Source organism: Trichosurus vulpecula, chromosome 4 (genome assembly GCF_011100635.1).
Source record: "Trichosurus vulpecula isolate mTriVul1 chromosome 4, mTriVul1.pri, whole genome shotgun sequence".
NCBI lineage: Eukaryota > Metazoa > Chordata > Mammalia > Diprotodontia > Phalangeridae > Trichosurus > Trichosurus vulpecula.
Window position 1 is genome coordinate 36,892,290 of NC_050576.1, and position 26,644 is coordinate 36,918,933.

Consider the following 26,644-nt stretch of genomic DNA (forward strand, 5'->3'; position numbering starts at 1 on the left):
ATGGATCCTCCCATCCTGGGATATTCATCTCTTCCTCTGGAATTGTTCTGCTTCTAAATAGAGATCTTATACCTAGCGATCCCATCCTCGTCGCCAAATGTATTAGGAAGGCAGAGTTTATAATCTCAAAGAGGATCATAAACATGTCTGAAAGGTTCGGAACCGCCGGATATAAGAAACTCTCAAAGTAGAAGGCAGAAGAATCAAAACATTTATTTAGGCTCCACAGTAACCAACCCATGAACCAGCAACCCCATTTTGATATATTGATCAAAAGCTTCCAGGCCCAATAAGTACGCCTTGAAAGAGTAACCAGGAGGCTACAGAGAAGCATGATTGCGTAAAGCAAAATCATGTTTCCCCCTCTATGGTAATAAGATTACCCACTGGACTGAAGTCTTTGTTCAGCTTCCTCCCGTAGGTCAGCTCTGCTACTGGCAGCTCCTGCTTCAGCTGTGGCTGTGGCTGTAACTGTAGCTGTAACTGTCGCTGTAACTGTCACTGTAACTGTCGCTGTAACTGTCGCTGTAACTGTCGCTGTAACTGTCTCTGGCTCCAACCGGAAAAGGAAAAGAGGATCTTCAAGCTGTCCTCTCCCCTCTTATAGAGTTTTTGACATCATCAAGCGCCGCCTGAACGACCAGGGCCGATTGGTTCTTGACTTGGCCCCTCCCCCTAGCGTAGCCGTTAACACCTCCCCTCAGCCAGCCCCATGACTCATCACACAGGAAGTTGTCTGGTCCTGCCCCGGAAGAGCAAGCCCCAGCATCCAGGGAAGCTCAACGAAGCGAGCTGAGTCATTCAAAGAAAACAAAGTCCATTCTGGCTACACCCTACCCCTCCCTCCCGCATGTGGCATGTCTGGTTTTTGCTCTGCTCTTTACGCTGCATTGCTTAAGCTTTCACCCATATCTTCTCCTACACTTCAATTCTTCCATGATTAGTCATGAAATAATCACAAGAGTTATCATATATACCATGCACCCTTTTAGTAAACATTAGAATATTTAGAAAATCCAAACTAAAGTCCATCCTGCTGTTAGCCTGCATTGTCTCATGGCATGTGGTGGATGCTTGAGGTCAAATTTGCCTCCTGTTAAGATCGCTAGTTCCTCTTGCTTTTTGCCTGATTTGGGGCATTTGTATTTATGCATTTGAGGCCAGGCATCTGATTTGGATTTTCTCTCCTATGAACTTCTGAGTATCTCTGCTGCCGTTGCTGTTCTGTCATTGTCCTGTACTCTGTGGTATCTAGGCCATCTGGTTTAGGCCGTCTTCCCTGGCTCCCATCCTTTTTAGTTTAAAGCCCTTTTATCTACATTTGCCAGGCGTCCAGCATTCTTACTAGCCTTTGCTAGATGCACTCCATCGCTGACTAGGAATCTCTTCTCCTTCTGCTTTACTCTATAGTCCAGAAATCCAAATCCTGTTATCAGACAGTACCTTCAGAGCCATCCGTTCACTTCCCACATCAGTGTTTCGTACCTGTATGGTTTTTAGTGTCTTTTTCCAAGCCTTGGTATTCTTTGGCAATAATTTACAGGTTCCCACTGGCACCATTGTTTGTGCCCTTATAAAACACCAGAAATGGGAAGCAATCGTCTGCATTGAGAAGTCTTAGGAGATTCTTAGCTATATCTTTGCGTATGTGCCCTAGGAAGAAAACCCCCTCTCTTGTTGTCTGGTTGACCGAGAGAGCTGCCTCAGTGGCCCCGAGCTGATGTGCACCAGCCACCACTGCTCCCTGGGTGACTTCTCACGTGACACCTCCTCAGCTGTACTGGATCCTTTTTGAGATAACCAGCAGCTGCTTTCTCTTCAGAGCATTTATGTCTCTCTTCAAGAAGTGATTTAAATCTGGGGAGTTTATTTTAAGCTTTTAGTGTGTGGGTGGCCTTTTCCTTCTCTTTCTCCTCTGTGTCACCACCCTCTTCCACAGACCACCCTCTGGCTAGACAAGTGTCAGGTCTTGTGTTTGCTTCAGGAACCCTGGATTGCCCCCTCACAACCCGCAATGTGGAGGGGTAGGCATTCTCCTGGTCCCTACATATTCTCCTGTGGGAGGGAGATCAGCCTACCCAGATCATCCTTTGGCTTTGGCAGAACACTAACCATTAGACATAGTGCAAGGCACCACAAAATCTCTGCTTTCTGTACTGGTTGAGATTTTCAGCTTTCTTTTTTTGGAATGAGTTTTGGGTGTTTACACTTCAACCTTATGTATGTTAAAACTTTTTTTTATAGCCAGTTATCACCTTCCAATAACTTGACAACCCAACCCAACTTTCTTTAAGAGGTTCTTAACTTTGGATCCTTTTAGCAGCTTAATGAAGCCTACAGACCCTTCTCAGAATGATGTTTTTAAATGCATAAGATAAAATATATAGTATTACAAAGGAAACCAATTCTATTGAGATAAGTTATAAAAATATTTTAAAAAAACAAGTGTGTGACCCCCAGACTAGGAACCCTTGTTTTCTTTCATCTTAACAACTCTACAGTTACACCTGTCCTATCGCTCCTTTTTGCACCCACCTCTTCTTCAATTCACCAGTTAGCCCCACTCCCCACCCCGCTGTCTTTCTGCTTTTACCCTCCAACTGTTCCATTCGCCCTTTCTTACTGACTTTGATTTGTCTTGCCAGCTACCTTCTCCTTTTCCTTTTCAAATCTTCCTTTTTAGGTCCATTCTCCTTCATCTTTAATATTCCTTAATCCTGTTCCTTTTCCTGAAGTTTTTCTCAAAGAAGCTAAAGAGTTGAATTTGAAACAGTATTTGGACCTGGAGAGTATTCCTCAAATATTCCTTACTGTCTCCCAAATTTATCATTTCTCAGTTAAATCTCTGGACATCTCTACTGGTCCAAACCTGTCTTAAATTTTCCTTCTTTTTAAACCCATCAGAGGATAATAGACATAGGGCTGGAAAAGACCTCAGGAGCCATCTAATCCAACCCCTTTCCCACATTTTGAAATGAGGAAGTTGTGACTTGCCCAAGGTCATATAAGGAAGAAGCACAGGAGGTGGGATTCGAACCCAGGTCCTTTAATCCGGAGCCAGAGTTCTTCCAGTATCTCCCGTTGCCTCTTCTCCACCTTTTCTTCCCATCTGGTCACACAGGTCATACCAGGGGTAAGTGACAGCACCAGGGTTCAAATCCAAGCACTCTTCCAGTTCAGCACTCCTTCCACTGATGAATGGGTCTATCTTAGACAAGTTGTAGAAATGTGTCATATTGTACAAGGCAGAAGTTTGCAGCGACTCAGAACCCATGTGCACATGCCAAGGACGGCATGGGTGGTGCAGAGCAGGCTGGACTTCTGATCATGGGCCCAACTAGCCTGGGTCCCTTCTTCGTTTCAGAGTCAGGAACTGCCTTAGGAAATGTTTTAGCTCATAATACGAACAATAAATAACAGCAGCAACACATTAGTAAGTGTTTTACACACATTGTCCCACCCTCTCAACAACCCAACAAGGTACATGCTGTTATTGTTATGCCATATATGCACGTGTGACGTGTGTGTGTGTGTGTGTGTGTGTATACACATGTGTAAAAGAGCATGATAACAGCACCTAACTTGGCAAGAGGCAGAGACAGAGCGGTGCGGGGGCACCGTGTGCTCATCCCCTCTTGTCTCTTTCTTACCATGACCTGCCCTCTTCTTCAGCATGTTTCCTCTTACTCTGGATGGACCTCCAGCTGCATGGAAGCTCTGTGGTCCCCCTCTTAAGACACGTGGTAATGAATCAGAAACTTGCTCTGTGCACCAGCTCCAAAAAAGTTGGGAAACAGAAAACTTACAGACTTGGAAATGGGTTTAAAACCAAAATGCAGTTGTGTAAAATTATTAGAATCCATAGTCTTCTAAATTTGCATTAGCAAAACTTTAAAAATGTCAGTTATTACCTTTTCTAGTCACGTGAATTGAAAGTTTAAAGGGTTTTTTTTTTCTTTTTGTCTTGGAGTCTGATGCAAAGACAGAAGGAAACCATATTTATTTCCATAGCTACTTTCCTCCTACATACTTCCAAAAATATGACTGTTGTGCATCATATGAGGATTTGTAGAATTCTGCTGAACAGAAGCTTAACTTCTCTTTAACACATTTTTCTTATTCTAAGTTTAGACATGTGGTTACCTAAATTTTTAATTTTAAAATAAAGATTGTTGAGATAATACTGCTCATGAGCTATAACTGAAACCTCTTCCAATGTATCCCTGGTGGGGATGCTTGTCGGGGGGAGACAGAAGAAAGAAGCTGAATTGCCATATTATGAATTCATAGAATTCAAGAAAATGTAGAATATAGTCCCCACTCAGTCACCATAACTCTTTTATTTATGTGCTGAAATAAATTTTTGCATTTATGGTAAATAAAAGCTTTCATACATGCTAGGTTAAAGAGAAAAACTTTATAGTAGCGCTTTGCTTTTATTTCCTTTCGAAGGAGTGAAATTAAGAATTTATACAAGAATTCTGCATTTTTCATATCTTTTCAGCCAGTAGGGGAAACAGTTGATCTAACATGATCAATATACACATACTTGCATTTCATTTTTTAATAAGTTGTAATCTTCAGCTCTCTCTTCTACCTGTAGGTGGGTATTAGGACTTGAGAGCAAATAATGATAAATTCATTGGAAACAAACTGGATCACAGAACAGTGTAATTTTTCAAGTGGCTCAGAGAAGACTATTCTCCCCTCTATATGATTTAGATTGATTCATTTCAACAAGCATTTATTAATGGGGGGGGGGAGCAGACAAAAGTGCCTTCCAGGAACTTCCTTTTAATGGGGATTAGGAGAGAGAACAACGTGTGGGAAGAAAAGTAAATAAATACAAAGGATTTGTTCTGAAGTTGGAGTCCTATTAATTTAATACAAATTACACATGCAGAGTCACAGTCAGTGTTAGAGGGGCCATCTGGCCACACTCGACGAAAGCCTAAAGCTCGTCCTGCAGAGGCTTGGTCAGCCATCCTGCACCTGAAGACTTCTCACAACTAGTTACCTGGGCAGCCTGGGTTTTTTGGATGGCTCTAATTGTTGGAAGTTTACTTTTACATGCACCTGAAATCTGTGCTTCTCCCATTCAGTACTCCTCATTCTGTTCTCTGGGCCCAAGGAGACCAAGTCAAATCCCTCTTCCATAGGACAGTCCTTCAGATACCTCAAAACAGGTGTCATCTCCCTCACCCCACCCCAGTCTTTTCTTCCTTAAGCCAAATATTCCCAGCTCCTTCAAAAGGACTTCATTCAAATCATGCCATGATAAAATTGAAAGAGCCTCTGCCCTCAAAAGCTTAGGTTCTTCTGGAGAGCATCATCACATGGCAGTCACTTTTGGTTTTGTGTGGCTGTTCTTTCCATTTACGTGGTTGTCAGCATTCTGTCTATTGTTTTCTTGGCTTTGCTTACTTCACTCTGCATCAGTTCATGTAGAAATGGAATCTCTGCGTCAAAGGGTATGGATATTTTAGTCACTTGTTTGCATATTTCTAAACTGATTTCCAAAATGGCTGTCCCAATTCACAGCTCCACCAACAGTGTATCAGTTTGCCTAGCTTGCCCCAACCTCTCCAACATTGATTATTGCCATTTTTGTCATCTTTGCCAATTTTCAAGGTTTGGGATGAAAACATCAGGATTGTTTTGATCTGTATTTGTTTTATTATTCGCAATTTGGAGCATTCATGTGGTAATCGATTCTTTGCAGTCATTCTTTTGAGAACTGTTTGGTCGTAGCCTTTGACTCCTTCTCTTCAACAATCTTTTAACTGCCTGCTCTGGGGGCTTTCTCTCATTCGTCAGCCTTCTTTAATTCTCTGCGGAATGTGACACTACTGAACATGCCCCCCGCCGCCCCCCCCCCCCCCCCCACTGCTGATATTCTCCTCTATGGTTTTTCATAACAAATTCTTTTTGCTCTACATATTTGATGGCTTCTTCTCATCCTCCTTTGCTGACTCTTCTGCATCCCCCTTGACTGGTTGGGTGTCCCTAAGGCTCTATCTTTGGCCCTTCTCTGTCTCCTTCAACACTCACTTGGGGCCTTTATCAATTCAATGAGTTTCATTTATCACCTAAGCAGATGAGCCCCAAATCTATTTATTTAGCCCTAGTCTCTGTCCTGTACTCCAGTCTTGATTTCCATCTGCCTATTTAATATTTCAAACTGGATGTCCCATAAACATCTCAAACTCAGTCTGCCAAAAACATAATCTCCAAAACCTTTCCCATTTCCAAACTTTTCTATTTAAGTTGAGGGTACCACCATCCTTCCAGTCATGCATGTTGACAGCCATGTGCCATCCTTCACTCTTGTTCTCACTCATCCCACATGTCTGTTGATTTGCCAGATCTTCCTGTTTCTTTTTCCATGACACCTCTCACTCGGACTATTCCAGACTGGCCTTACTCCCTTACGTCTCTCCCTTCTCTAGTCCATCCTCCACATGGCTGCCAGAGTGATTTTCCTAAAGTGCAGGTCTGATATGCCACTCTCTCATTCAAGAAACTCCAATAGCTTCCCATATCTTCTAGAATAAAATATGGACTTATTGTTTTAAAAATATTTTTGTTTAGCCTTTAAAGTCTTCTCACAATCTAGCCCAAACCTACCTTTACCAAACTTTTTCATATTCTATGTTACTCCCCTTCTGTACTATACAGTCCAGCCAAAATGACCTTTTTGCTGTTCCTCATACCTCTTCACATCTTTGCACTGGCTGCCCCTCAGCCCCTCTGAGAATCCCTGTTTCCTTCAAAAATTCTTCTCACATGCTGCTAACTATATGAAGCCTCTCCTGATCCCTCCACCTGCAGTCTCCTGGAAAAAAAAAAGGGTCACATCTTCATTTTGTGTCTGTTTGTGTTCATGTCTCCTCCAGTAGAACGTAATCTTCAGGGAAGGCACAATCTCATTCTCATCTTTGTATTCCTAGCACAGTGCCTGCCACACAGGTAACTGATAAATGCACACTGACTGACTGGCATGGAAGGAGATTCAGAAATTATCCCTCGGGCAAAGGAAATCATTAGAAGCATGAGGGAAATGGGTAACATGAAGCCACAAACAGTGAATGTGCAAAGTTCAGAGAAGTACGGGAAGACTTATATCAGTTAATCAGTAAAGAAGCAGAACCTGGAAAACTATACACAGTGGCTCCCATGGTGAACATAATGGTTTGCCCTGGTTCTCCTCCTACCTCTCTGACCATTCCTTCTCTGTCTCCTTTGCTGGACCTCATCCAGGTCATGCCCTTTAACCCTAGCTGTGTCTCAGGGTTCTGTCCTGGGCCTTCTCTTCTCTCTCTATACTACTTCACTTGGTGATCTCATCACCTCCCATGGATTTAATTATCTTGATGCTGACAATTCTCAGATTTGCCCATCCTGCCCCAATCTCTGCTGACCCCTGCCCCTTCTTGCATCTCTAACTGCCTTTCCATCATCTCATACTGGATGTCCAACAGACAACTTAAACTCAACATGTTCAAAATAGAACTCATTATCTTGCCCCTGGACAATTCCCCACTCCTACCTTCCGTGTTACTATAGTTAGCTCCGACCTAGGAGCCCATCTTGAATTCCTTACTGTCTCGCACCTCCCCAACTCCCCAATCCAATCTGCTGCCAAGACCTTTGATTTCACCTTTACAACATCTCTCTGATGGCCCCTGACAATGCCCCCCATTTGGTGTAGATCCTTATCACCTCATTTCTGGACTACTGCAATAGCTGCTGGGGTGCAGGGTGCCTGCCTTGAGTCTCTCCCCTTCCAATCCATCGTTCATTCAGCCACTATATATACTAAGATGTAGGTCTGATCATGCCATAACCCACCCACCCACCCTCTCAATAAACTCCAGTGATTCCCTATTGCCTTCAGAAGCAAGTTCAGAATGGTATCTGGTGTTCAAAACCCTTCATAACCTAGCCCCTTCTACCTTTCTGGGCTTGTTACACCTTGCTCCCCAATATGTACTCTCCAATCCAGTCACACTGGCCCCCTGGCTGTTTCATGAACAAGACACTCCACCTCTTGGCTCTGGGCATTTTCTCTAGCTGTCCCCCATGCCTGGAATGCTCTACCTCTTCCACTCCAACTACTGACCTCCTTGGCTTCTGTAAAGTCCCAACTAAAATCCTACCTTCTACAGGGAGCCTTCCCCAACCCCCTCTTAAGTTCAGTGTCTTCCCTCTTTTAATTATTTCCTATTTATCCTGTATATAGCCTGTTTTGTAATACCTGTTTGCTTGTTGTCTTCTCCATTGGATTGTAAGCTTTTTGAGGGCAGGGACTATCTTGTGCCTCTTTTTGTATCCCCCATCTTAGCACAGTGCCTGGCACATAGTAGGCACTTAAAAGTGCTTTTTTTAAAAATGTAAGTATAAACAGAACAATAAAGTGATACTGAATGCTTTATAATTATAATGAAGAAGCTGGATCTCAGAAGAACTGAGCAGATGCACCCTACACACTGTATAGGCCGTCAGACATGGTTGCTGTATTGGTTCTGTTGAACTATTTGATTTTCTTTTTAAATTTTTGTTACAACAGAAGGCTCCTTGGATAGGAAGAGGATATATTCATAAGTGAACGTGATATGAAAACAAAAAACATAAGTTAAAAGTGACAGTTTGGGGTTGGGATAGCTTTGATTTATATTCTTAAAATTACTTATTGCAATAATGTATGTAATTAATTTCCTTAATTCTTCTGAATAGACTGGACTATGGACAGAACTTAAGAAGATTGAGACAAATTTCTTAAAACCACTACACACAGGACTTAATATGTCAAAGGCACATTATGAAGCAGAAATTAAGAGCAAAAAAGAAAGCAGACGAGGTTAGTTGTTTATGTTTCTACTATCTGTTTAGCATCTCAAATTCAAACAAACTTTTACATTCAACCAAAGATAAAAACTTAAGTGCAGGACATATTTAATTCAGGCTGACAGAAAGCCAAATCTTTCATTCTTTCTAGTTTTTTTTTAAGCTGCGACTAAAATGTCTCTTGTTTTTAACCCAATGGCTGCACAAGCTGATTCACACTTACCCTTCCCTCCAATTTGTCATTGTTCAAGCTCAACAAGGACCTGCCACAACTCAAGGTGTGTGCTTATCCCTGGAGGACAAAAATCCTTTTATCAGTCTTTTTTTGATGAGCAAGTAGCAACACATTTACATTTGGGTTGCACCATACTTTGAATATTGCCCATTTCCATATAAGATATAAAATCAAACCTTAAAAAAAAGTCAACTGCTAACTGGTTTCTGATATTTTAAGTTAACATTCTTAACAATAGTATTCCTTCAGCATGGACTCTTTAATATTTGTACAATGACATTTATATTCACATTACTAGATGTCTCTATACTTTTAAAGCAGAAACAGTTATTCTCTTTATGTTGACAAATTTTACAATTCTGATCATCTAACAAGTCCCCAGAATTAACTATCTTTTTCCCTATTTTCCAAAAACTCACAGCAGCTATATACCAGCAAGTTATAACTTGCCTAAATAAATGTACTATCAGCTGTGTGGACTCTAATTTTGAATTTAATTAAAAATGCTGCTGAACTTCATTTGAGCAAATGGTTTCAAGTATTACATCAATAGGCCATGGTAATTTGCCCATAATTTAAAGACTGAAAAGCAAACATTTTCTAGTGAAAAACAAAATTATTGGTGGAAACTGTAGCTACTGTAATGAGTTAAACTGAATCTGACAAATGATAGCCATTTTTTTCTCTTACAGAATCTTATAATCCTAAAAATCTTTGCCCAGTAACAGTTGGTGGAGAGAAGATTCCTGATGTTCCTAACATGACTCCTGAAATGCAGCTTCAGGTGAATGAAGAGTTTTCTTAAGCTTTTTAGGTTTCTGAAAGCCAATTCTTGACCTGCAGTGTACTTTCATTTGTAGTTTTGTTGTTGGGTTTTTTAAAAGGTCTTTATGTCAGTAACATTAATTTTTCTTGACATTTTAGGTTCTCCATTCAGCTCTTTTCACATTTGATTTAATAGAAAGTGTTCTGGCTCGAGTAGAAGAACTGATTGAACTGAAAACAAAGCCTCCATCTGAAGAAACAGCTCAGCTGAAATGAAGCCTCCCTGCCTCAAGAGCCAGAGCAGCTGTAGAAACATTGAAACCTGTTTTGTTCATTCTGTGTGAAGACCTTTTTACTTTAATGTCTTTTTTTAAAGGAAGTTATTTCAGTCACTAGGCACTTGCTGCTAGAAAATAAATGCTGCTATTCTCCTTTTCCTTCACAGCTTATTTATCTTATTAAAGAGTTATGGTATTCTGTTAGTTTAAAACATATTTGCCATAACCTGATAGTAAGCTATTCCTGTATTTTGGTAATAAGTAGTAAGTTTGGAAATTTCAGCCAAAAAAAAAAGATTTGTGTGGCATTTTAAATTCTGAAGTCTGAGACCATCCACAAGGGGTTTTGTGCTGGAGAGTAATTTAGATATTGTAAAGGTCCTGCACAATTTCTCAAATAGAGAATAGAGTCTCCAGTAGAGACCGGCACTCCAAATGTACATTAGACCCTGACAATGGGTATATTTTTATCCATTTAGTTTTTCCTACATGGATTAGTAGGCTGATTCCCTTTCTTTATTTGTAGATCTCACTGAAGGTGCCCTGTGATGTTCTGGGCCTTGATACAAGTAACACAGTATCATTCAAAGATGAGTATCTGGAGGACCACTGACTGGGAGCAATCCCTCTTCCACTTGGGTATTACACGGCATTATTCTGAACAGGTCCGTTAAGTAACTAACCTTATATTTCAGTATGATAATTTTAATATGCTTAGGTCCTTATTTTTATATGCACAAAATGGAATGAACTTTGCTATGAAGAAAATAACCCACTTTTAATGGTAACACTAATTAAGGGAATCACAGTCCAGCTGTATCTTACGAAGTGTTTTCCAAACGGGACTTTGCTCTATGATCTGGGCTTTAGCCATAATCATTCTGTAACGAATGTTGTCTATATACGGTTTGCAAGTGCTCTGGAAAAAGAAAAAAAAACAACACACTATTATTTACCCAAGCACAGAAGCATTATTAGAACAAAATAAATTACTGTTGTCATGTCACATGCAAACATTCCAGCCTTGCAGCAGGGAGACATTCTGCTTAATTGATAAACCTAATCAGTTAATCTGTCTCATTTGTGGATGTTCATCTCCCTGGAAATGAAACCCGCCTGTGCTGGAAAGAACACTGGACTTAGAGGACCTGAGTTCAAAACAAGACTGCAACTTGGTACCCATGTGGCCTTGAACAAGTCACCTGACACCTGAAGAGGGTAGTTGAAGTCACCTCCAAGGTCTCTTTCAGCTCTTAATTCCACAGTTAGGCAAAGGAAGCCTAGTGCATGTGAGCACACCAGCAGGTGAACCATTCTTTGCTTCGTCACCAACACATTTACATTTGGTTTCTGAGTGGTGGCCTGTGCTTCCCCCTTGCCTCAGTGTTGCCTTCATGTCTTGGTTACCCATCACTCTTAAAGTCCCTTTAAAGTACCTTTAGCTTCAGGTAATTCATAATAGCCAAGTACAGCTTACTAAGTGCTCCATTCACATCAACCCTTTAATGAAATAAGAGATGCCTTCAGTACACAGGCATTAATAGAGCTTTCCAGGAATCATAGAGGCCATGTCTGCCAGGAATTCCACAGATGGATTCCACCCTTTAGGGCCTTAAATAAACTGGTTTGGACCATAAGGTAATCGAAGGTAAGGGGCACTTTCCTTAGACACAGGATCCTAGAAATATTCATCTGTTTCTCTACCATGGGGGGTGGGGGTAGGGAACTTACCTTAGCTAATGTAGTCATAAGTTTAACAGTGTCTGATGGGTTGTGGATTGGAATGATGCGTAAATTATCACCCAGGAATCTGCAAAACAGATTACAAACATTACACATGTTACATGGGCTGTAAGCTTACAGCTAGCTAGTTAGCATTCTCGAAATGGTAAGGAACAAAGAAGAGGGACACAGTGACTATGGGCCATCAAGCCTTTCCAGAAGGCAAGAAAAGGCAGAGTGGTTTTCAAGGTGTCTGTCAGTTTGTTAGTTTTGCCCCATTAAATGTGTATAGAAAAGAGATGCAGGAAAATACTTCCCAAACTGCATTGCACACTCTGTAGATATGATTTAGCTGAAAATATCTGGTGTGACAGGAAAGGGCTGATTTTTCCTTTGGCTCCAGGATGGCAGAGGGGCTGTCACACTGACTCACATAGCAGCATTCTGCATGAGTCCCATTAAAAAGACAGGGCAACATGATGAGTTTTATCCTCCAGTGAATTTTCTTTAGAGAAGCAAACCTAAATTCACCTGCCTTATTAAAAGCTCTGGGGCTAGAAGAAACCTTCAGCCAACTGCAGAAGAACAAGGTGATGAGTCCTAGCCTTACCTCTGCTGAATCCTGGCCATCAGCCTCCATTCTCGAGGGCCATGGAGGGCCGCACAGAGGGCCAAAAAGCTGTTCCGGTGGATCCTCATAAACTTCTCAATTTGGGCCAAAAGGGTTTCTTCAGTTATCATAAAACACTCCTGGGCGTCCAGTAGTAAAAACGCAATCCCTAAGAAAGGTAAACATCCTGTAAATAGCAGTTTGTTAGAGAGGTCAAATCAGAGATAAATGATATTTGCAACCAAAATACAGTGCTCCAAAAAGATGCCCAGGCCTCAAGTGAGTGACTTATGAAGCAATGGCCACCCTAACAAAATTCTGGTAGAACAGAACAATCTAGAGAGAAGCTAGATGGCCCTAGTAAGCTCTTTTTTCTGAGATTTTTGCCTTGGCCAAGTCAGCCTGTTTCAGACCATGACTGCCCCTTTTTAAAGCTGATCCTGGTGTACATATCATGGCACCTCCTCGACCATTTCTACATCTAGAAAAAGAAATGTGTCTTTGGGTGTCTCCTTTTGGTGAATAATATAAAATTAGGTTGCTAGTAAGGTCTCATGGCTCTGTATTTCACTTTGTAATGCAAAGCAAGAAATTGTCTCCATTTTTTTTAACCTAGCTAACTTTGCTTATTATTCTGGAAAGTCTGTAGACAGGAAGGGTTTGGTTTTTAAATATGAATACATTTATAATCTTTGTGCATGGAGGATGATTTTTCTGCTACAATTTCTCACATATTGTGCTACATACATGATTACTTTAACTTTTGCCAACATATTCTATATCAACAAGAACCAGCTTGTTAGCAAATATACTATACCAGAAAGAGAAAAAATAATGGATCCAGGTTCTACTGAATTTGAAAAACGAACTCGGTGGTTTTCATTTTGTAAGATGGCTGCAACTTCATGACTCTACAAAAATGAAAACAAAATCAGAAATATGCATGTGTTCATTACTCATTGTTTTTTTTTAAATTTCATACTTATTAAGATCAATCCAAATGAATTACAATAAAACCATAATCTAAACTATTTACATTTTAATTTTAAAAATTAACAAAAGAACAGCAACATCTTATCTGCTTTATGCTCTCTACTGATTTCTATGCACTTAGAAGTTTTTTTTATATAGCAGTAGTCAGGTTATATCTTGATTCTGCTTGTTTTGCAACACAATATATATCTTTTTAAATTTCTTTGCATTTTCCATGTTTGTCATTTCATTTTTTTTATGGGGGCAGGGAAAGAAGGGAAGGTCCAGACCAGTGATTTCATTGTTATGGAAAACTTCCAATATGGAAACTCCCTCCAACAATACAGATTTAAATTAATTAAATCTCATTAAGTAAAATTAACTCATCTTGAATTTACAGTCTTAGAAAGCTGGCTGGGGCACTGAGAGGTTAAGTGATTTGTCCTTGATCACACAGCTTGTTGGTGTCAGAAGAAAGTCTTGAATTACGGTCAGCCTCTCATCATGTTACATATGGCACAATGAAATTCCATTATACTAATATGCCACAATATATTTGGTCCCTCCCCAATAACATAATATGAAAACTGCTTCTACTTATTTTTACAATTACAAATAAAACTAAAATGAATACTTTTGTACAGATCAGATCTTTACTTTTAATAACAACCCTAAAATATAATCCCTGTCCAAAAAAGCTGCAGTGATCCAGTTATAATAATATCTTAGCATGTCTTTCTCCATATCCCTACTAACATAAAGTATCAGTTTAAACTCTTAGCTAATTTGATGAATTTTAAATGGTACCATAAGCTTATTAAACTTGCATATTTCTGCTTATTAGAGCTTGACAAGATGAAGTGGCTATTAACAATTTTTGTTTTCTCTCAGAATTTGTTGTTCATATTTTTTAATCATTTCTCCACAAGGGAGAAATATTGTTAATTAGTATCATTTCCTTATAAATTCTGCATGCTGTTTTTTATTGGAAATACAAATAACTTCCCCCCAATTTTTTTATTTTCTTTTGAATAGAATGATTTTTTAAACTAGGAAAACTCCATTACAAACAAATCCATCTATTTTTAATCTATTTCTTCCATTTTTCCAATTAATACAAATTTTTCTCTTCTTCATAAAGGCAATAAATATGCCATTCCTTTTTCTTCTAGTTTTTATATTCATATTACACAAAAATATATTTAGCCAATTGTTAAACTAACTGCAGCTTAAACATCAGTTGCTGAGGATGAAGAGGAAGAGCAATTCTCCAAAGACCTCTAGAAGACCCTCCAAATTAAACCAATATACACTCTTGACACTTGGTGACTTCATTTCGTTGTAAAAGTAGGGGAGAAATAAATGAGAAATCATAGTACAGGAAGAGGGAATAAAATGCCAAAAACCTATGGAGTATACAGAAGCCTCACACTTCTATATCATGAACACTTTCTTCAAGAAAAGAATTTGTCTCAGAAAAACCTGGAAAGATTTATATGAACTGATGCTGAGTAAAATGAGCAGAACCAGGAGAACGTTGTACACAGCAACAGCCACAGTGTGGGAGAACTGATTTTGATAGACTTAGCCCTTCTCAGCAATGCAAGGACCTAAAACTTTTCCCAAGGACTCATGATGGAAACTGCCATCCAGAGAAAAAACTATGGAATCATAATGCAGAGCAAAGCAGACTATATTCTCTTCTATTTTGTTTTGTTTTCTTTCTCATGGTTTCTCCCATTTGCTATAATTCGTCTATGCAACATGACTAATGTGAAAATGTGTTTAATAGGAATCTATGTGTAGAGCCCATATCAGATTGCATGCCATCTTGGGGAGGGAGGGGGAGAAAATTTAAAACTCATGGAAGTAAATGTTGAAAACTGAAAATAAATTAATAATAAACTGAAAAAAAAGGAAAAGAATTTGTCACATGGTGACCACTAAATACCATTAAAAACTCATATTGTGGGGGGGAGAGAGAGAGACAGGAAGTTCTTATTGATATGGGTTATTCTGGAATCAGCTCTCTGTACAGTCAGAGCTATCTATGATCAGAATCAATAAAAAGTAAGACAAATAATGAGAAAAAGATACAGCACACAATTAAAACAACTCAGCTCTTAAGCACTGAAACTATTCACTGACCACCAGAAATGGGGAATAGTCAACAAAAATGCCAACACTTGTGATAAAGCTGTTACACAGAAGTTCAACTTGTGAATAACTTGTCACAAACAAGGAAACCGAAAGAATTCAGAAAGTACCTTAGTCAGCACATTTCCAACCTTCTTACTAAATGGCTACCACAGACAACAACAGGTTAGAAATCAAACTTATTCAAATCTTACGATACATAAGCAGTATTGTCTCATAAAGCAGAAAGAAGTAGTGGAGGTTAAAACCAGCTTAAGGTAAGCAAGTCGTCCAAGGGCATTTAATGACAAAAATAAGAGGACAACAAACAGAAGGAAAGTGGGGGAGAAAGGGAATTGCAAAGATCATTATGACATTATTTTCATTATCAAGGACAATGGAACCACCACACTTAAGACTAATATCACAGTCCTGATGTGTTTGTGGAAGAGGTAGAAACAGCATTAAAAAGAACAACGACAGGAAAAGCAGAAGAAACGATATCTCTACTGGAGACCACACCACTATGAGAATATTGAAGCTCTGATGTCCAAGGTATCACAAAGAGGGAAAGATAACAAAAACATGGAAAAAGGATTGAACCTTATGAATACCTGCCCATCCCCATCCCCCAAAGCAACTGAGAAACATCAGTAACTTGACCTATAAGCCTACTCTCCCTTCTATGAAAAATCTTTCTTATTTTCATCTATACACAAATCAAAGAGGTCCCTGACAAGGAAGGGTACCGAGAGGGATCAAACAGGCTTTCATAAGGAATATTCAACAATGGATCACATCTTTGCCATTTCACAATCTAAAGTCACAGTATTTGAAATTATAATTATGTAAAATATGGTCAACTAGTTCCAGTCCAGTGGAAATCTGTTGTGTGAATTCCAATAATGCTACCACTTCATGGGATTCGGTATTCTCACTAACATGGACCAACTGTAGAGGATATATGCTTATTGTTTGTTGATTATGAAAAAGCATTTGATTTGGTAAAGCAAAATGCCCCCTCACAGGCTCTTTTTCAACAAGCTATCTGTCATCCATACAGCAAAACCATCCCTTGAGAAGACAAAACAAGAGGAGTTAGAGTCAAGATGGTGTATTAGCAGTAAGTAGTACAGGAAACTTCCTCTCGTCCCCATTCCTCCCACCAAAAAACCAAAAAACAAACAACCCTCTTCCAAATGGACCTAGAAAATGCACCAAACTAAGTCCTGATTGGGAAAACCAAGAAAAAAAATCCCAGTGAGTATGGCCAAAGTTGGCATAAGGATCCAGAGAGGTCTGTAGACATTGGAGACAGTTAAACAGCACATGTCCTACTATGTGCCAGGCATTGTACTAAGTGCCAGAGATACAAAGAAAGGCAAGAGACAGTCCCCCTTGAGGAGTTCACAGTCTAATGGAAGAGACAATAAACAAACAACTATGTATGAAAAAAACTACATAAAAGATAAACAGGAAATAGTCAACAGAGGGAAGGCACTAAAATTAAGAGGGATTGAGAAAGGCTTCCTGTAGAAGGTAGAATTTTAGTTGGGACCTAAAGGAAGCAGAGAGGTGAAGAGGAGGGAAAGCATTTCAGGCATGGGGGCCAGACAGAGAAAATGCCCAGAGCTGAGAGATACAGTGTCTTCTTGAGGAACAGACAGGAAGCCTGTGTCACTATCTAGACAGAAAAGGACAAGGTGGGAAGTAAGGTGTAAGAAGACTGGAAAGGGGAGTGGGGGGACCAAAGAAGGGCTTTGAATTCCAAGCAGAAGGTTTTACATTTAATCCTAGAGGTGAAAGGGAGTCAGTCACTGGAGTTTACTAAGTACCAGAGTGCAAACAGCAGCTGTTTGACTCAGAGCCTGGCCTTAACATCAAACGCGAAGTCAGGAAGTAGGCTGGAAGAATGAGCAAACAAAAAAGAATTCCACCAAAAAAGCGTTTATGGTGATAGAGACATTCAAGATACAAATCTAGAAAAAGAGACTGACTCTAAAACATCTACAAGCAGTGCCTCAGAAGAAAACACAACTTGGGCACAAACTCAACTAGAACTCATGGAAGAGATGAATAAAGAGGTTTTTTGTAAAGAGTTAAATTACATTTTCATAACTTAAATTTTAAAAGAGAGAAAATAGAAAAGAAATTAAAGTTATAGAAGAATTCAAAAGAGAATAAACAATTTGGCATGAGGTCTAAAACCTTGCCCTCCCCCCAAAAAAAACTCTCTCTGAAAATTTGAATGAACCAAATAGAAGCTAATGACTCCATGAAACAACAAAAAATATTAACACACAGTCAAAACACTGAAAAAAATTAAGTAAATGGAGGAAGGGGTGAGAGGGAGTGGGTAACACTTGAACCTTAGTCTCATCTGAAATGATCAAAGGTGGGAAGAATACAGATACACAACTGGGTATAGAAATACATTTCACTCAACAGGGAAATAGGAGGGAAAAGGGAGAAGGGGAATTAAAAAGACAGTAGATTAAAGAAGGGATTAGTCCTAATCAAAACAAACCAAACTCTAAAAAAGGATGTATACAAATATCTATAGCTATTTTTGCATTGGCAAGGAATTGGAAACTGGAGGGGTACCCATCAATTAGGGAATGGCTGGACAAATTATATAAATGCAAAGTAATAGTATGCTTTAGAAACGATGAAGGGGATGGTTTCAGAGAAACATAGGAAGACTTATATGAACTGATGCAGAGTGAAGTCAGCAGAATCAGGACAACTTACATAATGACAGCAATATTAAAAAGACAAACAACGTTGAAAGACTTATGACCTCTGATCAGTATAATGGCTAATCATGATTCCAGAGTTCTGATGAAATACGCTATTCACCTGACAAAGAGAAGGACTCAGAGTGAAGAATTTTATATCATACACATACACACACACACACACACACACACACACACCCTGATATACTATATATATGTAGTCAGATGTGACTGAAACAACTGAACAATAACAACATATATTTTACACGGCCAATAAGTAAATTTGTTTTGATCTATTTTACATGTTTATAACAGGGATTTTCTTTTTCTTTCTTTTTCAGAGGGGAAAGGGAATGGGAAGGAAAGAAGGTATATTTTTGCTGATTGAAAAAAAGTTAATTTAAAAAAATAAAAATAAAGTAAAAATGAAAAGATTTAACAAGAGAAATAACTTGGTTCACAAATGCCAGGCAAGATATAAAATGGATGTACATTCATCCAAAATGTTCACCACTGTGATGCTGGGGGTCCAAAAAGAGTATGAAGAATGTAACTACTCCGAGAACATTGGTCTGACTATCCATACAGGAAAGGCCAAGTAGATGAAGAGCAGTCACTGCCCAACAAGCATCTGAATAGATGCCCTAGAGAGCTTGCCCACCAGTGTGTATGTCTGGGACAAACAGTACAAATGGATAACAAGCTGGGTGTGGAGTTGAACAGGAGGTAAGAGGGAGCCACTGCAATTGACTGAATGAGGTGCGGGTAGGGGGACATGGTCAGACTGTGTGAAAATCACTTTAGCAGCTGAGTGAATGATGGACCAGACTGGGGAGAGAATTGAGGCAAGGATCACAACAGTCCAGAAATGAGGGGAGGAGGGCCAGCACCAGGGTGGTGGCAGTGTCAGATGAGGGACAGACCATCTCTATATGAGAAATGTCATAGAAATAACAAGACTTGGAAACAGATTGGAAATGGAGGGTTGCAAGCCTGGATGATCGGGAAGATGTTGGTGCCTTGACACTATTAGGGAAATTAAGGAGAGGGGAAGGGTTTTTGTTTGTTTTATTTTGGGGACTGGGGGATGATAAGTTTGGTTTTGGACATGTTGAGTGTAAGATGTCTATGAGCCATCCCATTCGAGATGTCCAATAAGACAATTGAAGAATGTATGGATCGGAAGAGAAGTTAGGAGAGCTGAGAGTCATCTGCATAGAGATAATAATTGAATTACTGAAGCTGATGAGATCACCAAATGAAAAAGAATGGAGGGAAAAGAAAGTAAGGACATACCCCTGAGGTACATTCCCTGTTTAGTGGGCTCATCCTGGTTGAAGAGCCAGCAAAGAAGACAGAGAAGGAACAGTCGGACAGGTGAGAAGAAAACTGGGATGGAGCAGGGCCGCAAAAGCCTAGAGAAGAGAGTATCAAGGAGAAGAGGGTGAGACATTGGTAACTTTGGAGAGAGCAGTTTTAGTGGAATGATGAGGTCAGAAGCCAGACCAAACAAAGGAAGTGCAGGCACTGGTTGAAGATGGCCTTTTCAAGGAGCTTAGTCACCAGAGTGGGGAGAGAGATGAGATAGTAGGATGGCTGGATCATGTGAGGGTTTTGTGAGAATGGGGGAGATGTGGGCATGTTTGCAGGTAGCAGGAAATCCCCTACTAGTCAGGGAAAGATTAAAGATTAATGAAAGGGTGGGGATGATAGGAGATCTTATGGAAAAGACAGGATGGAGCAGGATCACTTGTGCATTCAGAGGAATTTGCCCTGGCAGTGACAAAGGCCACCAGTTTTGATGGGATAGGAGTAAAGGAGAAAATAGTGGAGGAAAACATCTGAGTGATGTAAGATGAAGAGGAGGAGAGATGTGAATGGTTTCAGTTTTTTCAGTAAAATAGAAGTCAAGGTTCTCAGGTGAGAGGGTAGTGGGAGAGGAAGCCATGGGAGGTTTGAGGAGGCATGAGATGCTTTGGAAGAGCCCCTGTGGGGAGTTGATTAGGGAAGTGTAAAAGGATTTTGCCTTGCAGCAGTGAGGGTCCATTTGAGGTTATCTCATATAAATTTTTAGTGGACTCAGGCAGCATCATTTCATGATTTTCTCCAGCTCTGTTCAGCAGCATATTAACATGAGTAAAGGCAGCAAATGGTGGGAGTAATACAAGGCTGAGGATCAACCAGGCAAGGTCAGTGACAGGATAAGGGAGCAAGGAACTCAGAGGACAGTGTAGGGCTAAAATGGTTCACCAAGGTGTCAGGGAGGGAGGAGAGTGTAGCCAGTGAAGGGAGAAGGCCTAGGAAAGAACTGAGGAATCCACCAATGGGAGATCAAGGTGAGGATGAAAAATAGAGTGAGGGGTTGTAGGCAGAGGGAAAGATAGAATGATAAAAGGTTATCATCAGATAAAGGAATTTCAGAGTCTATGAATATAGAAATGGAGCACTTCTAGGTGGTGACAAGATCAAGGGTATGTGGTCAAGGTAGGATGGAAGAGTAGGCCATGGGAAATGAGTGAACTGAGGAACTGGGAACTTAGAGTGTTTGAGGGAATATCAATGTGTATGTTGAAGCTGGGTATTGGAAAGTGGAGCTCTGGACACCTGAGGATGTCAGAAGAAAGGAAGGAAGGCCTTCTTCCTCCGGCACACTGGGGGGACTGCTCCCAGTGAACTTATGGGAAGACAAAGACAAGGGTTTTGGAGGAGGAACAAGTACCAGTGGGTTGCAATTTGCATCACTGGAGAGAAGTCTAAATTGATGAAATCACAGGTCCATCTCAGCAGCTAATTAGAACTTATTTTAGTGTATGGTATGAGGTGCGAGTATAGACAACGTTATTCACTAAATTATCACCATCCAGTACTTCCCCCAAATGTTACTGAATTGCTTTATCCAATGTTTTATGAGCTTGTTTTTCTCAAATAGTTTAACTGTGGTTCCAATTCCAGACCCTCTATTATATCTCACTGATTTATATTTTTAAATCCAGAATTAGATAATTTTGCTAATTACTGATTTATGCTATAGTTTACAATCTCCACTGGTTTTTGTTTATAGTTTGCCTTTATGTTCTTGATTATTTTTCCATCTAAGTTGTGGCTGTCTTATCTAATTCTATGAAGTAGCCCCTTGATATTTTGAATATCATCATGATAAATCTACAAATTACCGTGGGAAATAGTGATGTTTTTATTATATTTACTAGACATAACTATGTGAAACAGCTGTCACCATTTTTTCTTTTATTCTTTTATTTTGTTAAATAGTTTTATAGTTATCTTTGTCTCATCTATTCATAAGTAAGAATATCAAGTACTTTATAGATTGTCATTGCTATAAATGTTGTTTCTGTTCCCATTCTTCCCAAATTATTAGTGACATATGAAAATGCAGATTAGTGTGTAGTTACCCAATATCCCACTATTTTTCCAAAGTAATTAATTATACTTCAATGAATTCATGATACCGTCAATGACTCTCTTCAACTATACCAATCACAGCCCATCCATTTCTGTGTATGCTGTAAGATGCTTGTCATTTCTCCCCATAAATTCCCTACGGAGGAGTCACCCAAGGAACCTTACTCTAGGTCTATTAATATTTTGTGGGCACTACTGCATAAATTAGCTGCCCATCAGTTATCCCTCACTTTTACTACATGACCACAACAAGACAACAACTCTAATCAACTCACTCACCAGCCATGACTCCAGAGGACCAAAGATGAAACAAGCTACCCAACTCCTGACAGAGAGGTGATGGACTCAAGGCCCGGAATGAGTTAATTAAAAAATAAAATTTAATTTAAAAATGCAGGGAGAAAAAAATTGAGATGAACAGAGAAATAAAAGTAAATTTCCTAGAAGACGGCAACTGTACATATTGAAATGGGTGGGAACAGTTGATTTCTCTGTTATCTATGAGCAAAAAACCAAAAACAGAACCAAGAAATAGAGAGCCAACTAACACATAGTCTGGTGGGCAGTCCACTGTGTCACTCCATCCACACTTATCTTGGACAAGCAATACAGATGGATAATGAATGGGGCTCGGAACTGAGTAGGAGGCTGATGCTGGTGTGCATTGCGTTTGGAAAACTGTGTAATGTTTTTAATGGTTCCAAGCAGCCCCTTGACACAAAAATCCATCTTCTTAACAGCAATACTAATCTGAGGAATCATGGACCATTACAACCTCTGAAAAATAAAAACTGCCCTTGATTCAAAGTGCAATGGAGAAACATACTGTGGATCTATGTAGACTACAGCAGATGACTTACAATTACCCTTGTTCAAAAACAGGACTAAGGGTTTCAGCACACAATACATGAGGGAAAAGGAGGTGAGGTGGTTATATAGTAACAGCAGGGGAGAAAAGAGGGACAGAGCAGGCCTTGCACTGGGGTGGCTCTGTTGTGGAAGATGTACAGGAGATGTCAAGAGTCTCACGGGATTAGCTGAGGTCAGGCTACAATCTGCATTACTGGAAAGAGTCTTCACATTAATGAGAGAGATCACTGAAATACTCAAGGAAATGAACACAAAAGTACTTCAATGAACACCTAGAGAAGCACCCAGATAAAGTGTGGGAAATCACAAATACGTTAAAGGAACTGTACAGCTGGACAGGCTGGTGAGGACCATGGAGCAAAGTACAGATAATTACAAAGGAAACCAATTGTTTTTATTGTTTTAATTATTTATTAAACTATTTTTTAAAAGTTCACAGATCTCAGGGTAAGAACCCCTGGCCTACATCCTAAAGTTACCTATATAGCTATGAATAACCGAGCTACTTTAAAATCGATGTTGGAACTCAATAGGTGGTGTAGTGGATGGAGTGCCAGCCTAGAGTTAAGAAGACTTGAGTTCAAGTCCAGCCTCAGACACCAGCTAACTATACGACGCTGGGCAAGTCCCTTAACCTCTGTTTGTCTCCGTTTCCTCATCTTTAAGACGGGGACAATAATAGCCCCTACCTCCCAGGGTTGTTGCAGAGATCGAGTGAGATAACAACGGTGAGACGCTAATGCTTAGCACAGTCACCGACGCCTAGTAAGAGCGATATAGATGGCTGGCCGTACCTGAAGAGATGAGCTCATAATTACAGTGGTAGTCCATTTAACTTTTTCCTTTCCACTACTTTCGGTCATCGTTCTGCGGATCAGCAGTCTATCCAGACAAAACAATCTGAAAGAATTAAACGTAAAAAGAGTCTTAGAACCATTTTTTTTGTCTAAGCCCTTGCACAAGAAGCAGCATCTTATGGTTGTTTCCTTCTGCCTAAGGCTGGATGTCAGGAAAAGCTTCCTAGCCATCAGAGCCGACCCAAAGTGGGACACAGGGGCAGAGTCCTCCTTGGGGGTCTTCCAGCGGAAGCCAGAGACGGTCATGCGTTGGATGTTATGGGAGGATCCCTTTTGTTTGTGAGTTGGACAAAGTTCCTGCATCTTTCAGATTTCTTCAATCCCATTAATGTGGCATGAAATGGTTTTACTGCCTTTGAGAACTTATTGAAGCCCACTCTAACTGACTCTCCAAGGAAAACATGTGAACTGTGTTTTCATTGACTAATACTTTGTTAATGTTTTCTGTTACCTTTCACAATGAACACGTCCATAGGGATATAGTCAGACAAAGACTACATATTTAAGAGTAGCAATGGACTAAGACCTATGGGATTCTTAATAGCCTCTCATTTCTTTTTCTACACTCTCCCCGCCCCCATTACCTCAGAAGCAAAAGGGAACCAATATTAGAAGGCTATTTTGTATTTTTGTCTGTTTCCTGTTATAAAACACCTGATAGTCAAATCTTCGGTGATTCCCCTCACCACACTTAGCTAGGTTGGTCCTTGGATAGAAGATGCAATCTGTGACCAGAACATATCAAAAGCCAATTTGGATTGGTTGAAAAATTTGCCTGAGTTTATGATCCCCTGGCAAAACCTTTGAGAAGCCAGGTGGTATAAGTCTTTCCACTATCCTTTGGGTCAACTGCAATATTTAAATTTTAGAGACGGTGGTGTTCCATGATTTGCCAGCACAGTAAAGGTGTTAATAGGATGTGATTTTGTTTCCGGAGCTTGGAATCACTGAAATCACACCCCAGTGAGACATCAGGGTGGAGCTTTTGTCTAACTAAGGATAAATAAGTATCTTAGGATACCAGGAGTTAAAAACAAACAAACAAAAAACAACCTGTGAACCACACAGAAATAATACTTTACTAAGAGGTTAAGATCAGCATTCTACTTGTGACCCTGTCAAAGTGTTTTATTATACCTGAAAAGGAAAATGCTTTGCAAATCTATTATAAGAACAATGTTCCACACCGATAGCTTAATGCAGGCATTTTATATTTACCAGAGACTCTGTCCTATTAGGATGATTTATTTACTCAAGTTAAATATAAAATTGCTGCAAAGACCTATTGATTCAAATATTTTTAAAACAAAATAGTGAAGAGGGAAATCACGCCCATTTACCTACGTAGCTGTCTATAACTCCTCTTTACCATTCGGAGACGAATATCAAAAACTTTGGGCAGATTTTAGAACTAAACAGCTAGGAGTTGAGATCTTGCACTCAAGATTTAGAAATCCTAGACCGTAATTTATGTAGAGTATCCAGATGCTAGGACAATGGAAACAGGTCATTCACAGTATGACTGAGAATACTTCAAGTGTCCAGGTCTCTGAATGAGAATGAAAAAGACAGATTGCCCCGGATAGACTGTACCTCTGAATAAGGTATAATTTAATGCCTGAGAATAAGATTATGTAGTGACATACACACACAACCAAATCAAAATAAAAAATTAATCAATACACTTAGCAGAGTTCCTGGCCCATAGTAGGTGCTAATAAATGTTAGATGCTTGAAAAAGTAACTGGTGCTTTAGTTATGAAAGACAGACAAGCTGGATTTGAAATAAAAGCAGAACTATTTTATATTAAGGTAAATAGGGTCAGAAAAAAATCCCTCCTACTGTCAGCTCGGGCTTTATGTGTGGCTCTCCAGCAGAGAGCTCCCTCACAGCCTGCCAATGGGCCCGGGCACTCAGTGGGTCTAAGTGCTCAGCAAGGTGGAAATTCTGCACAAGAAACCCAGGGGGAAAGAAAAGCTCCCTCCCCAATCAAACCTAGCTGCTGAATAGAAAGAGAAAAAATGGTGCTCCAAGGACACTGTGTGAGCTAGAACATCATCACCTTCTAGGAAGCCAGGAAGGAGAAGCCCTTTCACTCTCTCATGCTCTCCTCAAGCTATGGCGCTTTCTGAATTCCAGCAGTAATTTCCAGACCATAACCTGTATTAAAACTGAGCTGCTGCTTTTGAGTGTTTTTAATTAGAAAACACTAAGAGGGCAGGGCTAAACACAAAACCCAGTGAGCACTGAAGCAGCAGGGCTAGCCACTGGGCTGTTTCTATGGGCAGGGAGAACTAGACAAGGAGCTTCCTCTCCCATTTGAGGCCATCTCAGCAGCTGACTGCAATGAAGCTGCCCAGAGCAGCAGTGTCTGAGTCAGATGGAGATGGGGCCCACCAAACAGTGCACAAGATGGCAGAGGGACACAGAAAACCACATTTTAGCACCGTCTAAGCTCTCCTGTATTTTCATTTATTAAAAAGTTCTCATGACATTTTAATCTAGTTCAGCCAGCACTCCTGTAGAGCAGACAGACCCTGGCCTAGACCACTGAGGGTCACCCGTCAATTATGGGACGGTGGGACTTGAATTCAGGTCTTTGTGACTCCAGGACCAGCTCTCAATGCCCCACACCACGCCGCCTTCTAAAATGTTCCAGGATCATAGATTTAGAGGTGGCAGTGGCCTGAGAACTTGTCTAGTCCAATCCTCTAGTTAAACAGATAAGGAAAATCAGGTTCAGAGAAGAGAGGTGATTTCTGCAGGGCCAAACAGCCCATAAATGTCCGAGGTAGGATTTGAACCTAGGTCTGACTCCTAATCCTAAGCCATTGCACCCATTGCCTCTCACCTCTCTTTATCTCCTGCCTTCTCTCTGACAGTGAACAGGAAGCATGTCTCATGATAATCAGGTTCTGCATGGAACACAAGGATTTGCTTCTCTTCTTGTTAGGCAGATATACATGGTAAAAAATAAAAAATATAGGCCTAGAGGGTAGAAGGCAATGGCCTCACCTTTTCTCTAAGTACCTGTTCTTCCTTACGTTCACGTTCATGAATATTTAGAGGATCTTGGCAATAAAACAGATTTTGGATGCTAAGCTTCCAAACAGCCCTAATGGAATTTCTCTTACCGCACCCCCCACCAATAGTGCCATGACATGATCCTGCCCAGGGGCATTTGCACTTT

General features: G+C 40.1%; 2 protein-coding genes across 3 annotated transcripts in view; one reads left to right on the plus strand and one right to left on the minus strand.

The window, feature by feature from the left end:
* GLMN (glomulin, FKBP associated protein) overlaps nt 1-10,463 on the plus strand; it is a 50,908-nt gene extending 40,445 nt beyond the window's left edge. For both annotated transcript variants that reach the window (XM_036754757.1, XM_036754758.1), the window contains exons 17-19: nt 8,737-8,860; nt 9,775-9,866; nt 10,007-10,463. In XM_036754757.1, coding sequence (XP_036610652.1) covers nt 8,737-8,860; nt 9,775-9,866; nt 10,007-10,123 — 333 coding nt within the window. In that variant the 3' untranslated portion in view covers nt 10,124-10,463. The remainder of the gene's footprint in view (nt 1-8,736; nt 8,861-9,774; nt 9,867-10,006) is intronic.
* Nucleotides 10,464-10,915: 452 nt separating this feature from the next.
* Nucleotides 10,916-23,459, minus strand: C4H1orf146 (chromosome 4 C1orf146 homolog). Its single transcript, XM_036754759.1, has 5 exons — nt 23,391-23,459; nt 13,275-13,368; nt 12,458-12,626; nt 11,857-11,935; nt 10,916-11,044 (listed from the first exon to the last, which is right to left on the minus strand). Exons 1-5 carry the CDS (start codon nt 23,457-23,459, stop codon nt 10,916-10,918), a joined length of 540 nt encoding a protein of 179 aa, XP_036610654.1.
* Nucleotides 23,460-26,644: the final 3,185 nt, after the last annotated feature.